Below are 17,036 nucleotides of genomic sequence, written 5' to 3' on the forward strand. Positions count from 1 at the left end.
AATAACTTAAAAAAATCAAGACATAATTGTCATTAGGTACAATATGCTTTTATTGATATTTGTATTTTTTTCGTATTAGCTTATCGCTTAGTTTAGAAGATATGAGTTTAGAATATACGTTTTCAAGTATACATAGCTGTCCAAAAAATTGCTTAGATTTTTTAAGAACTTGTTATTGTCGAAAACAAGTGTTTTTTAACAACCTAACAAATGTGTTAACGATTACAAGACATACGTAAAAAACATATTTTTAAGTACTATTAAAGGTTTTTGTACATACATTTTATAATCACTATAATATTTGTAATAATATGGTACTATCATGCAAGCAAATTTAAAATTGTATGTGAAGCTTTAGGGCTCAAGGTTTGAAAATTAGACCGAAGGTAGATCTAGAATGGGGCTAAAAGTCAAAAAATATTTTTGCAGTTATCGAATTTTATATTATGACATTTAAAATCGATTTTCTCAATACATCTTTTTATGCATTTTAAAGTTAAAACACGCATAATTTCGAATTTTTGTATATTTGCCATTTTTTATTTGTTCGATATTCAGTTTTTTTCAATTACAAGTCATAGACTGTTATACAAAAAATATATTAGTAAAAGCAGCCTGTGTTAAACATTAGATGTATTTTTATATATATGCTAAAATATACCAACGTTGGGTGAGGAGTACGGGTATTGTCGAGACGGTGCGGTGCATAGTAAAATCGACTACAAGTTTTTACTACAAGAAATCATTAATAAAATATCAATTCTACATTTTTTTTAATTAAAAAAAATATATATATATTAATTGTACTCATTTTATTTTTGAACTTGGTATGATGAATACATTTATTTTGAGTATCCGATTCAAAACGCTGTTTTTTCCCCAAAAATGTAATTTCTAAAAATATTAAATTCTAGTTATTTGTTACCATTTTGGATTTTTACACTCGTTCTAAATTTTTAGCGCGAGGCCCTGAACATGAGACCTGCTTGCTCCCCACTCCCTTAATGCCGGCACTGATCTTAATCATGAAATAAACTCAGCTTGCAACGTATAAAAATTTAAAAATCTTATTTTTACTAGTACAATATCAATATGCTGTATGCATTACCCTATACATTATTATTCCTAATTATATTTTATGCACTTTCGTAGAAATAAATTATTATAGTGTACAAAATATAATCATTTTACAGGGTTATTTTTTTAATATATGGTGATCACTCAATATCTCACTGGGTTCAAATGGTTTAATTGCATTTGTTGCGCTTTTTTTTTAAACGTGCATACCAAAACTGGTCGAGCGAAACAGCACTAGTCTAAATGTTATAAATTAATTATTTAATATTAGCGCGTTAATGTGTCGGACCAGCTCACTAGAATTTTACAGGAAAAAAGAAATGCATTTTTCGGATGTTGAAATGCTTAAAAAAATCTTAATCCGCAAGATTTATGTGTTGACCGGCGAACGACGCCGGACAAAATGTAAACGGCGCGACCAAGCCGTTTAAACCCATTAAATACCTATAGAGTTTTATTTTTAAAGAGAAGATCTGTGTGTCCGTTGACCCGCGACCGTGATAAACGCCGGTGCCAATACGCGTTTAAATGTGTGATAATAATTTTTTACAACGTCTGTGCACATGTCCTATGACTTGGCAATAAAAAAATTCGTCATGTGCGGGAGTCGCGTACAAAATGAGAATATGCTAATCGTTTTGGAGTATGCATTGGCCGGACTAAGATATTTACATAGTAACATATTATTATTATGATTTAATTCAGAACAAAGTTGTGGCGTTAATAATATTATTTTGAAAAGGTCATATAGTTGCTTCTTTTTCAAACATAAAAATTACCGTTTTACAGTAAAAAGCAATAAAATATTATTATTTCGGTAAAATACTCTCATGTAAAAAAAAATTAATAAAATAAATAAACATTATTCCCTTCTGTTTAATATTGGTCGACCGGTCACCGCTCATGAATAACCTGTTAACGCCTAGGTAAGTTGTATTGGTGAACTGCAGTAAAAACCAACCAGTTAATGCACTATAATATTATATTGATGATGCTTCAATTGTGCACTAGGTGGTTCTAATGGACTTAATCGCGTTGACTATAGTTCACCTAAGAGTGGTTGAGTACAGTACGGGTTCTTCAATGTAGAATCTACATGTAGGCAAAAGCTAAAATTTCAATAACTTAATAATATTGTAAAACCAATAGGTACAAGTTGTACTACAATGACCTCTGTTTAGGATAAACTGCATAGGTCAAGTCAAACACATTGATGAGCTGGATTGCGGCTATTGTAGTTTGGTTTGAGAGTCTATGCTTATGCTATACTGGTCAAGATGAAACAAATAATATATTGTTTTTTATATGTGAACATTTTTGGTTTGGTACACTTTAGTAAGACTCCATTGACCGACAGAATAAACAAACGTTTTCTCCACTCTCAGTTCCGCTCAATGACACACATTTGTTTTTTTGTTGGTGTTAATGTTTTTATAATACAGATACAATGGTAGTTAAATCCTAAAACAATAAAAGTAGTTTTGCTCAACAAACACAAACACAGATATTTGAATAGATTTTCATCCTTTCTAACTTGACTCAGGCCGGCTACGTTAACAAGTTAACTAATTTAAACAGGAAGGTAAAAAATGTAATTAAAAATACTATTACTATTATTAGTATTATTAATAATATTTAATAACTAACAATAACGAAATTTCAATTATATTTTAAAAGTTTTGTTTACACCAAGGGTTGATTGAGAATATTTTGTCAACTTAGTTTATGCTAAACTGGACATAGTTGACGTCGGTTAGGTTACCTTATGCGTAAAATGATCAAAGGCAGCTTTTTAAATTTTAACTACAAATTTTAAAGCGAGTAAATATAACAAAACCATTTAACGAGGATAGAGTTTCCGGAAATAGAGGTTAATCCGAACTCAAAACGTACTTGAATCAAGACCATCGCAGCTGTAGAATAAATAATACTACATGGACAATTATTCTAAATGGCAAAAAATAGTTTTTGCTGTTTAGAAGTGGCGAACGCGCGTACGTAGGTAATAATAATATTAGCTGATTAGTTTCCCACACAAGATTGGGTTTTGTATTATTAAAGCAGAAAACTTGTAGTCTGACGATTCTAATTTAATTCCATGAGCTAGTCGGTCGTCAATTATTTTGATCTTGAAACAGCCATACATAAACATATAATATATTGTACCCACTACTTCATCTCTGGTTCCTATTCTCTTTCAATCTCCCTTGATCTTTTATATTTTATCCTATTCCCAATAACATGTATTCTATTGAACCATAGCTTTGGTGTGGGGATATTGAACGGTATTTGTCTGCAAGAGAGAATACCTAATAATATAACCTTCTATTCAGGGTCGGTTTGAAAAATATCGTGGTAAGGCGCCAAAAACATTTGAGGGGCGTCTCTTTTGTGATATACCGACAATGGGAAAACAATCTTGGAAACGGTCATAAAACAAAAAAATTAATATTTCAGGCAAAAATCTATTTAAGACACACTATCTCATCCCAATTATTGTGAAACAAGAGCTATATTTAAACAACTACCACTAGGCATTTTTTTTCAACTCTGAACTTTCGTTTTATCGTATCGCAATGACTTATACCACATAAGTCATAGCTTAGTTTTGTAAACATTCTCATTATTTTCAGGGCACGGTTAACTGAACAGCATATCGGTAGGCTGTCGTTCCAGCATCACTGACGTTCCTTTATATCTATTATAATGACTTTGAAAACCGAATGTATATAACACATATGTTATATATATGTGTATGTTTATTTGCCTGGCATTAAAATAATTGAAAACGATATACACCATACCTACCACATTTCGAAGATGAATTAATGTAATAGCCGCAGTTAATTTCATATATGTATTCGTGCATGATAATATTGTTATATAAACATTAGGTGGTGGGAACAAAAATGTAATTTTCTTCATATCCATAAGAGTTAATCATATAATAGCAAGTATTATTTTTTTTTTTTGTGTGGCCGTAGTATCGAGAAGAGCCAAGCGAAAACAATGGCAAGTGTTGGAATCGCATTTTCTATGTCCGTGTCCTGTAAGCATACACAGGTATTACCTAAACAAGACAGTTAGTACTTATATAATATGACGAGAACTGACTCAAACAGCAACTGGCATGCAATTTTTGGGCCAATAAATTCCTGTTTGGCCGTTTCTTTTAAGTCCAACTTACTTATGTTTTATAATTTAGGTATATTCTGAATCAACTAGGATTCTGGTTTATTATTTTAAATTAGGAGCTGTTTTGATCATCCTGATCATCAAATTTGATTTGGTAAGTCATTCTCGTTTGAAGAACAAAATATTTTAGTCATTTACCATTACTTATCATTTAAATTTCAAAACCACTAATAAAACGACGATTGTTAAAAAAATATATATTATGTCCTTACAATTTTGATAACTGTACACAGAGTATGTATTCATCTCTGAATATCATGTGAAATTCGAATTCGATACCACCTTTGTGTATACTTGTAGTAATAATAGATACATATTTATGCTCTGTACAATAACTTTATTAAAGATATAAAATATTTTTTCTGCGTTGAGAATACAAAAAGAAACCAGACGACTGAAACGCCCCAGAAAGTGTGTATTGCAGTAACTTAACTTATAATTATGACTAAGATGGTTTTTTAATAATTAAAATCACCTGAAATTTAATACTGTATTAGTGAAAATACATTTGTTAGCATATAATAATTTTTATCGATATCAAATATTGTTCAACATTGGGTTTTGATCAATTGAGAGCAGTTTAAAGTTAAATGAAGTAACCACTGTGTTATGGTTTAAACTGTTTAGTTGTTAGGTTATTTGTGTTTTGTGGTGTAATAGAGAGGTTACTTAATCGTGTCTTTATTAGGAAAATTAGGTAAAATAGGTAACGGTGGTTAAGCCACCATTTTATGAGTAGATGGTACATAAAATGAAGCCGTTATGGCTGTAGTAATGTTGAAAGTAACAGTACAGAAAGTACATAGAGGTAAATGGTAGTGTAATATAAGAAGCTGACAAGGGTGAAAAAAGCTGTGACATGTAAGAGTCATCAATGAGTGGAAGTCGGAGACTAGGGTATTCGATTCCAAATAGTAGACTGTGGCAGAGAAGAAAAATGGCAGTTAGTAATCATTAAAGTTCATCCCATAATTTCTTCATATAAATTTAAACTTAAACATAAATCTAATAATGGTCATAAGCAAAATGAATCGACACTTAGTTTTTTTTTACTTGTTAATTGTGATGTTATATTGCCGTGTAGCTTACATATTTGTTTGGTATATGTAATATATAGTACTTAGCTATTAAAATACGTATAATTTTTTTAGTCGTTAAATGTTTTTAATTTGTGTTCGATCAAGTCATGGTTTTACACATTAACATACCTATTGCCTTCCTATATTATTTAAGAAAAATTATAATATTAAAATGTAATTTAGTATAAGTTTACAGTTTAGTTAAATATTTTGGTTTGAGTGTAATTTTGAAAAATTATTCTCCTTCGCATAGTTACGGACACCGTTACAGTAATTCTGAGATCCACTGGTACGTTACTCTCAAGCAATGTAATGTAATATTATACTGTATCACCTGTATACTATGGCACACCGTATCAGTATATTATGGACACTTTTCCAGTATACCCTTGTGGCAATTTAACGGTTATAGAGTCCATCTTAATTGTTCATCTAGCCGGTACGTCGCGACGCCCATGTGTGAGTGTATTCTATATGTACATTATTATTGCTAAGAAGCCAAAAATATAATATACAAGTCCGATTGTTCGGTCGGTATGCCGACCATACATCGACCGAGATCGTGCGAAATGATATAATAATAATAATAATAAATATATCATAACCCATTCACAGTAATGCCCAGTAATCGTAACGCTGGTATAAGACGTCCCCTATCAAATACTTTAAGGCGGGCACGTTTCTTTTTTGCTTTTGAGCGATCATAGTAGCAATACTTGTCGTTGAAGTCACGTATAAGTCAGCAAGATGTTTCGTTCATCTCTTCAACACGGCCAATAATATTATGTTATATCAGAAATAATTTTATGTCGAAAATTCAGTAAAGAAAAGAAAACAGTATATTCCTCCTACAAAGTCACCATGATACGTCCCAGTTTATACTTCTTAAAAACGCAAATAGATTAAGAAGAATATATCAACTGTCAATCCTATTTGCGTTCAGTATATATTACATACTAAATAAAAGAATTACCTGTTGTATATATTACAGATTTAAAAAACTAAAAAAAAGCATTAATACTTTTTTTATAAATAAAAATGTTACAAAAAAACAAAAACTTAGGCAATTGTGTATATTTTATTACAATATAGTATGGACCAATTATTAATAGATATTTAGTTTTATAAACAAAAACTGTATTTGAAGAATGTACGAGTTGGCAGTGACATAGTAAAATGTAATATAAAACTTGTAAGTACTATGAAGACTATGCTTAATGACAAATAGAAACCACAATCTACATTGAACTCCTCCTTCGCTCATAAAAAAAAACTATTTAACAAAGCTAATCTGTTGTGTGGCGTATGTAATATTTAGCAACAAAACAAAACATACAGTAAACGTTTATTTGAGTCCATTATCGTTATTGTAAACGGATGAGCAACCAAAGAACGATGTCGCGACGACTTACCGTGGGAGTTTTTTTCTTAATTCCTGATAGAAAAAACATTGACAAAGTCAACAGATCGAGTCCGAGTAAAACTCATAAACTACACGAGCCAAGGCCTACGCTGCCGGCTAGATGTTTTAAAAAAACAAATATTTTTACTAGATAATAATTATTGTCGTATATACTGCAACACTCTGACGTAGACATAATAATTATTACAGGATCGTTATTAATGAAAATCACAGATTTGTTAATCATCGTTCAAAAATGAAGACGAGTAATTTTGGTTACCTCTTGACAACATTGTATTTTAATGGTCAAACAAAATATTATACAGTCTTCTTAATTCTTATATTTTATAATTGTCATAATTAAAAAATTATTATTTAAATGTTTTTTTTTCAAAAGAAAATAATTGTTTAAACAGGTGTTATTTTAACTGAAAGAGGACATAATAGAAAATTGAATACTTACAGCTGTGCTCAAACTATTTCGAGTTCATAATTATAACTGCTTAATAATAGATAATAGTTGAAAATACTAAAAAAATTAAATAAAAAAATAATTATTGCATTATTATGATTGTTTTATTTCTAATAGCGTTGTACACTTGCTCGGTGCGCCAATGCCGTTCGTTGGCCAGTGGAACTGTATATTTTATACCTGTAACGCACTTATAGGTATTTTTTTTTACTTCTTGATGATTATTTTTTATTGTTATTATTAAATATTATTTCCGCTCTAAGACAACGCCGACGAGGTGTTTACGGTGCGGCGCAGGTATTTGATCTCTGCCTCATTATGCATTATTATAAGTAATTTGCCGCACACACATGCCGTGTAAGCCGTACACGCGTGAATGAATGTACAATGTACTTAATATTGTTATTATTATTATTATTATTATTATCATCATTATCATTGTTCGACCGGTCGGTTCTCATGGATCGCCTTTGCTTAGTGTAATGTTTTAATATTTTGCTTCTCTCTCTCTCTCTGATCATTTCCTCTTTCTCTTATTTTTGTCTGGTCTTGAGGTCTATGTATATGAGCTAAAAAAATCAAATTGTTTTCCCGGTGAGTGAACATGATGTATTTATAATATATTTACTTATCCAGATCAACATGATCGAATGTGAATAGAAAAGTAGGTACAAAGATTAACTTGTGATATGTTACGTCAACCATTTGTACTGCAATTTTTATTTTTATTGCACGATATATATTGTGTTCTGACATAAAAAAAAACATCTGTTATGGCTAAGCAATTAATCATACCTAATTATTACTGTATTGGTTATGCGGTTTGCCCGTGCCGCCGTTTTCTCTTTAAGCGAACAAGAAAAGAGAACGTATACAATATTTTCAATGTAAGTAGAATTGTAATCCATGATTAATGTATTATCAGGCTCACGATGAATGTCTTGACTGCGTTTACGGTTTACGTACAGCTTTCGACAAGTATACAAAAGAGTTTGAAAAAATTATATGACGATTAACAAACTACAAAAAAGGCATATGTCACAATTTTACAAAAACTACTAGGGGTAGTACATTGTACATCTATATAATAGTTCGTTTGCCAAATTTTACATAAAGTGAGATTTGGCCCATTCAACGGGTATATATATATATGTATATATATATATATATATATATATATATATATATGTACTGTTTATTGTATTACTGTTATTTATTGTATACTGTATGTATGTATTTGTTTAGATGTATTAAATTCCCTAAATCCGATGGACTATCATCGGGATTGGCATGAGAAATAAAAAATTCATTGCTGCGATAACTTTGGTGAATCGACAGACTTTTGAAATTTTTCAAATCTAAACACAATAGCAATGCACCGGACAAGCGAGCCTTATACCGGCAACAAAATGGCTCGGTGCCACGGGTTTGCTATGCGGTTTTTTGTTTTACTGTTATCCGGCTGGAAACAATCGACGTAGGTAATTTTAATAGAATCAATAAAAACGTCAAATGACTGCTAAATAGAATTGGTTTCCATATCGCAACGACCATAACAATATTATTAATAATAAATGTAAGGCTTTTTATTACAATTACTATTACAATAATTACAACTATTAACTATACTACATATGTCTCTTTTGTTCCTCCTACTCGGACGACAACGCCCATACAGTGTCAATTTTTTTGTTAGGTTTTTTTTTTTAAATTACAGTCAACGTCAAGAGTCACACACGGGTTTTTTATAATAACATATCAAGTGTCACCATTACACACACACACACTTTCCGCTCATTAGACCTTGGTTCAACTTCGCATGTTTCTCTCCCACAGTTAATTAGCTTGTAACAAAGTAAACTAGTTTCGATTCGACCTGTCGTTTGAAGTTAATGATAAGTTCTGATAATGATTTTTGAACAAACGCTGCACACTCAACCGCTGACGTCACGTTTAAATGATTTAGGTATAGAGTGGTTTATCTTTAAGGGAAGATTTTTTTCTTAAAAATTTACTTCTAAATTCACCATAAATTTATCGGTCATTGTACGCTAATAAAAAAAAATGATTTTATAGCCTTTTTTTTGCGTTTGAGAGGATTGAAAAACATTAAGTACCGAATAATAAATAATACGGATTTTTACCATAAAATGTATCGGTAATAATTTAGTATCGTGTGACCGTGGACTGTCATTCACGCATAATACATGTATATAGTAGGTAGCTTAGTATAAGATCATCACAGACGATGCCGACTTTTCCGCCTCGCATTACTTAAAATAGTAGAAATAGCCATTTGAGTTATTATTTTCTATGTAATGTGTAGTTTTTTTTTATACGAAATCAAGGTTACGATAGTCTTTTTTGGGATACTTATATAAAAAAAATAAACAATATGGAATTCCAATAGTGCGGAGGACCGTGTAGGAAAATCCGGTGCTTATTAGGTATAGGTAGAAAAAACTATGTACACACTTGTCTCATGGTCCGTGGAACTCTGGTCAATTAGATTGACATTATAAACATTACAATAGAAGACAGAACTTCCAATATCCGCCTTGAGTTTTCACTCCTGTCAATCTAATATTAAAGTATGTTTTTTTTTTGTACTTAAACGGGCTGCACACTATTTTACGAGTAATTTTAACCAGAGTGTACCGCAATGGGTTTCATCACCCAGTAGCACTTACAAGGTGTGTGTAATATACTGGCTTTACGTGTCCGACCAATAACCTGAGTCCTGATCGTTTTATTTCCAATAGTACCTATATTATTATACTATTATAAAAGTGCACGCGAGAACTTTTACTTCACCGTCTCAGCCTCGACGGCATTATGATAATAATTCGGGCACCAGTACACGTTTAGTCGGTCCACATAATAGGTTTTCTACTGGGGAAACATAATATAATATTATAGGTATGTTAGTATATTTTTCGTTATCGCAACGAGCGTCACGAGTCCAAAAAAAAAAAACAAAAATCCTTTCACCCGTTGTACGTTAATGTATACTAAAATGCAATCACACGGCATAGGGAAATTTAAACACAGTAAACAAGGTCGGCTTAATAACAAAAATTAAAAACGAAACCATAAGATATCCGCCAGAAAACGCGTTTCAGTGTGAGAAATAAATTATAATATAAAATTATATAATTAGGTAACTAATAATATCAAACGAGTTCGCATATAAAAACATACCTACCACATAATAATAATATGTATTTATTATTTGATGGCAATTAATATCGAGCCACAAATAAAATACATTGACTAGCTTGCCAATTTTCAAGATTAAAAAAACCAATCCATGCACGCTTTTATATCCATTTTAAGCTAGCAAGCAAAATATTACGAGAAAAAAAAGACAAGCTTGTTCCGTACAAGGTAAATGTATATTATGATGTATTATAAATAGTTTTTTTTTGTTGTATAGTCAAGTAGCCATATTGGGAAAAGAACCAAAAACCGCCGACTGAAGCCACGTCTCCCACAAGATATCTTACTACCTCCAGAATCATCATCATCTTCATCATCGGTATCATCATCGGTAGGATTAATGACCTAATTAAAACAACTCATAATTTATGTACAATTTGCTAAATTAAAATAATTTATAAATTATTTTATTACTCTATTATGCCTACCTAACTATGTAACTTATTAATTAATATATTGTAAAAACAAGATTCTGTTGAAACAATTAAAATATAATAAATAAAAAAAAGTAGCCATAGCTGTTGTATAGTTAATTGATAGCTCTGTGACTTTATTCAATATTTTAATGATGCATTAAAAAAAGCTGAGTAGGTATTATAATAATTAATAATTATTAATGATTCTAATGAGCGATAAATAAAATGTTCATTTGTTCTTTTATTTATAAAATTTAATTCGTATTTTTGTCTTATATAATATAGTTTTGGACAAACCATGTGATTTGTTTCCAAGAAGAGTAACTATTTCATAAACAATTTTAAATTGATATGTGTGATTTATGTAAGGTTATCTAATCTGTTGAAAAAAAAATAACAGCACTCACACGATCGCTCTGCTTTTATATAATGACAAATAATAACTTATTTATGGTCACTAAAATATTGTATTTAGGACTATAGAGATATAGGAGATATACTGATGGAAATCAATTTAAAATGTAAACCGTTGAGGAACCGTTAACGTCAATATAAGTCATATAAAGCAACCGTGATGTCTGAAACACAATAAATAACAATGTGGCCATTATTATAATAGTGGTAGGTACAGTGTATACTATTATACATAAATGTTAACATTTTGAAAAACGCCTAGTATGTTCAATGGAAGGTTGTTTGTATGCGGATAAATGTAATTGGTCGAGACCTCGTGTGTATGCGTGACAGGTAAACTTGATAGCAGACACCAGAGATAATGTGTTGGTGTGTGAGCATTCTCAGATCCGTCGCGTTGATTAATCAATTACAATAAGTTACCAATTTTACAAGTTGTTAATTAATCGGAGGAAACATCGGCAGACCCGTCGGTAGAGCGGTGTTCGGAAGGCGGCTGTCTTGGTAGAAAACAGTAATAATTATTATTATGTCTTTGGCCGAACGCGAACCACCGGAATTCCAAACATGTGTGCACTACCCGAAGCGGTTGATCTTACACGGTACACGGTCACGCGATCCTGTTTGTGTGTATTTATGGAGGATTTACAGGAACCGATTTACATAGTTTCTTTGGCCTATGAGTCGGTATGGGTCTTAAGCACACGGGTCTGAGGTCAGGCTTGGCGTTTCGTCTTTGCCAAGCGAGTGCAATCAACGCATACTGTTGGACACTAAACCGTGAGAAGTCTTGAGAGTGAAGCAAGTGAGGTTGTACGGCTCAGGTTTACGATAGTAATTGTTCAAAATAGAGTAACCAGTTTACCAAAACCCTAGTCCCTATAGTAGCAAAACGGTCGAATTTCCAACAACACAAAGAGCAAAATTATGAAATACTTGTATTGAAAATACACGAGGTAATACGTTTTGAACATTTTACTTATACAATGTTCAATATTTATTCTAAATTGTTAAACAAATATATTACAACGATTTTGACACTTTTTTGTGAATTGTAAATAAATGATAACCGTATAGTTAGGTAATACGGTAATAATTATCATATAATACAATCTTCGTATTTTCAGTTATAATTTTATAACGATTTTTTTTTTTTACATATAAAACTTAATACGAAAAATTCATACTTCTTTATTTTAAAACTATAAATCATACTTCTCCTCAATTTTCAAAATGTAGAAAATATATCAAAAAAATACTTTTAAACGAGGGTTAACTGATGGTTGCATAAAAAACTTGAGACGATTTTATCCGTAAATGTACTTAAAAACACCTTGTTTTTATTTGTATCTATGGACAAAATTATCATAACATTTAATATGTTCCTTTGAGTGATGAGTGTAGCTGTTAATTTCTTCTTGGGATGATTGGGGTAAGTGTGTATCTGCCATACTTGTTGATTGCACCGACCAACCCGGGGCAGAGTGTTTATTGCGAGCGCTTTATTTTATGTATATTTTTAATAATACGGTTATGGTAAACAATCGCCGACTGCGGCATTACCATACGGTCCGTACTCTCGGCTGATTAATGACCATCGGTATGAACGTTTATAACATATTATCATCTTATTGCGTAGGGTGTACGTATTATATTAAATGGGAACGCATGTGCACTGGACACGGTTAATATATTATTATTTCATAATGCAATGACGAATCCGATCAGCGCAAGACCTAATCCAACGTTTAGGTCCTGCGAAGACGGACCGCCGTCTGTCAAGAAATAATATTATGCATCAGAAACGATCATTGTGCAGCTATTACTGTACTCCGGCTGGCCGAGAGAGGAAAATATGACTTTCGTTAAATTAAATGGCCCGAGACAATAAGATATACTACAATATTGATTATCCGTGTGCCTGCGCTATATAATGCTGATGATTGGAAGGTAAAAAATAAATTAAAAAATCGTGCGTTATTATTGATTTTTTCTAACCAATTATGTCTAATAGCGTTATTGTCGGCCGGTTATGAAAACGGATTTTCATTATGATTTCTGTTGTATTGTTTTTACCGTCAGACCAGGATCATTTTTTCTTAGTTATTATTTCCATAGCCTATTTTCTTTTCTATTGTGTGTGTGTGTGTATGTGTATGTGTGTACCTCATTGGGTCGCCCGCCAAACAGATCACGTACCACCACGATACTAGTCCCATATACTAGCGGTAAATACATCTGACGGATACCAACAAAAAATATACTAGTCCGGTTAATATAATGCTCTGTCCTCTCCTTTGTTTTATCCGCAATACATTATATGGAACCCACGCGAACGGTCGCCTATCGTCAAAACAACATGTTATACCTAAAGCTGTTTAATATGTAATAACATTATGAATCATCAAACAAGTACCTACTCGCATGGGCGAAATCCACTTTGATACGAAGCGCATAACGTCCTACGAGCGAGTGATCTACCAGCCTCTGTATAGTCATGTGGTAAAATAAAGACTCGTCCTACTACTTGTTAATCTTGGAAACGTACATTTAACAATTCTAATTAAAAAATAAACCGTTGAGATCCGAAAATTCAAAAGAGACGTTTTTTAAATTGTATTTAGAACATTGTCATCAAACGCTTTTTGTTTGATATTTATCTATTAGATTTTTAAACGGTTAAAATAACGTTGCTTTGGTAAAATGTACTGTATAACGGACACGGTCGATATTGGTGTCGATTTTGAATTTTCGGTCATTATTATTATTTTAAACAGAGGCGTATTTGGTCGATAACGCTTTGTAACGGTGTGGGACGACATTTTTCGCCAGTCATTTTCCCCCAACGGAAATATTATTACGATCACACTGTTTTATATTATCACGTTTGTAAACACGTGGTGACAAAACCGACAACAGCATCTTATATACATACCACAATAGCAATTATTGTAGTTGTGCATAATAAGTGCTATGAGGTATCAAAGACGAGGACGCTGCAGGCGACAGTGTCCAAACAGATCCCCGTGGGGGCGTTACGAAGGACGTCCGGACGTACCAAATAACGATAATATTGTATATTAATATATTAGTATTGTTATTATGATGATGATTACACAACAGAGCTGATGACAAATAGAATATTATTACCAGCAGTGTCTTTTGGCCGGACACGCGTTTGTTCGTCAATAGGCCGAGCCATTGTTTGTGCGCGGACCACATGGCTAAGGGTGTTTTAATTTCATGCGATTCGCGCCGTGCATAATTCCCTCAGATAAGACCTTTAGTTTAAAGTAAATTATATGTAGATGCCCGTGGTGGATACCATCAGTGCATACTTTGATCTATAAGACAAACAAGACCACAGACAACAAACTGTCGCCGTCGAAGGCATTTCGTCGGTCACGCCGACCTTATTGTGGCAAACTCTTATGTCACTCGGTTTCTAGAAGAAAAGGCACGCCAACTGGAATGCACCGATAGCTTAGCCGCGATTGACTCGTTGCTAGAGCGTTGCCGCACTGAAATATTTTTAAGGATTCGTTCATCCTGTCTGTTCACACAATCAGACATTTGCGGCGTCTTAGAATTATAGAAACGAAGTTGAGTAGATATTTTAATTTGTGGTATTTACCCATAGGGTTGACTTCACCACTGGGTATTATTGCAGTATGCAAAGTACATAGCATATACGAGCATAGCATTTTGAATAGTACAAGAAAAACTGGTCTTGTCAATAGAAGCCGCTCGTAATTATTCTAGATTTTATGATAATAAAACTGTCAAGAGATATTTTTATCTCGGGACTCAATGATTCAATGCAACGACAGTAATCCTCAAAAGCGGCAAGGTGATAACATTTTAATGATACAAAGACGATTAATTATGTATAATTTCTTGAAAAATACAAATGTATTGCGTTAAAACGTAAGAAAAGCTAATCACTTTCGAAATTTCCCCAAAGCGATTGGCTGTCGATGGGACAATATCAATGACAATAACACACTGTTATCATTAACTTCTAAAGTTCAGAGGTCACCCCGTGGGTTAAACTGTTGCTGGCGCTGCTTCTGAGGTTAGCACGTTTTTAATTACATTGCAAAACCACCGCAGTGTAACCGGCCAAACGGTTTCGGATGGAGGAGCAAGTTGTCCAATGCTCAGTGAGCGCGTTTTATATACACACAAGAAATGTACTTAAATGCAGTTTGCGAGCTATTATTTTTAATTCCCGACCCGTTTGCCTGGGGACCATAAAAATCATAACACGCTCTCGGGTCAACAGCGATATCGGCAGTTAACAGCTAATTGTATATAATTTTATAATATTATAGACACCGCATGACCACCGTAAACGCCCTGACAAGTCTATTTTATTCCCGTCTGGCTAGTACTAGGGAGTTTTTCACAATAATAATAAATGAAATCCAAAAGTTACCGGCCCACGACCTATTGTACTTACCGCCACTGCATGTCACATACACACGTTTGTATTGCACAGATTCCGGTATAATTTAGTCGTCTGGGCACCACTACGGTCAACCTTCGCGTATACGTCCGTTTAAACAATGGGACGGCCATGTTATATTGTTAATGGATTTATTTTTTTACAATAATGACGAAAGCGGAGAAAAAAATGCCGACCGAAAGCAATAACAAACCTACCCAATCCAAACCTCGTTGCACAACACGGTTACAAGTAGATTATTGTTGGTAAAGTCGCTGGCTGGTTAATCCGGTCAACCACTAGACCATAATAATAATAATATTATATCAATTATTATCAGTAGTATAATATAAGACAATTTGTATACACTTATATATTATATGATATTGTTTTCAAGTGTCACACTATACTCGAGGATATCGGGAGAAACAACGTTTTTACATTTACCTTAAAAGACAAATTATACTTCTTTATTATGGATAATCACAATAGAGGAACCCGATTAGTTTTGGAATGGCTTATGGCCGTACCTACAATATTATATATTTTGATTGGACTTACCTTTAGGGTCGTTGGGCGATTCCAGGGACCGAACCGACAGCAAAGAGAGCAGCAGCAGCAGCAGGGGTCCGGTAGTTATCGGATACATGTTGACCGATAATAATATGTTTTCGGGTACGAAATGGGTAAAAAAAAAATACCGACCGTTTAAAAATATAAAAATAAATAAAAAAAACAATTAAAAACAATGTATATTATACAAATATTTTTTTTCTCTATTTAATCCGAAATCGAGGGCGTCGGACGAACGGACTGGTACGGCTGAGGCGGCGAGAGCATATTTTTTTTTTTGAAATTTTTTTCAAATAGTGGGTAAGTATAAATATCTGTTTATATATAAATATATAATGTATTCGTAGAATATTATTTAATAATCGATCGATGCGGTCGAACGCGATGAGATGTCGGCGAGACGCACCCAACACACCGGCAACAGGAACAACGTGTACTGGCGGGCGATCGTAGCCGCTGATGGCGGCGACCATGGTCTGTGCTCGCCTCCCGCCAAACGCCTCTCCGGTCGGCGGGGGCGATTCAAGTTTGTGCCCGTTCACCCCGTGCGAACCGCACTATCACCGCGGCCGCCTCCGTGCACGTTGAAGTAATGACACATTAAAGTCTACACGCGGAGGCGGACGTGTATTTGAATAATAATTATTATTGTTGTTGTTACACGGTATTTATAGGTAGGTACGATATTGGTATTATAATATACCTACCTACCGACGGTTCGATTCTTGCAGTTAGGGTACAC

The 17,036-nt window shown here is 33.1% G+C and overlaps 1 protein-coding gene across 1 annotated transcript in view; it reads right to left on the reverse strand.

Annotated features, from left to right (window-relative positions):
* The window catches only part of LOC126837110 (uncharacterized), a 47,084-nt gene extending 30,346 nt beyond the window's left edge, over positions 1–16,738 (reverse strand). Inside the window, exon 1 of the mRNA XM_050570915.1 lies at positions 16,283–16,738. Coding sequence (XP_050426872.1) covers positions 16,283–16,370 — 88 coding nt within the window. The 5' untranslated portion in view covers positions 16,371–16,738. The remainder of the gene's footprint in view (positions 1–16,282) is intronic.
* Between the last annotated feature and the right edge of the window lie 298 nt (positions 16,739–17,036).

The sequence above is a fragment of the Adelges cooleyi genome, unplaced genomic scaffold, assembly GCF_023614345.1.
Source record: "Adelges cooleyi isolate 19-005CV unplaced genomic scaffold, UGA_ACOO_1.1 ACOO_flye_CR_arks_rails_tigmint_CR_PRNA_247, whole genome shotgun sequence".
In the NCBI taxonomy this organism is placed as follows: Eukaryota; Metazoa; Arthropoda; class Insecta; order Hemiptera; family Adelgidae; genus Adelges; species Adelges cooleyi.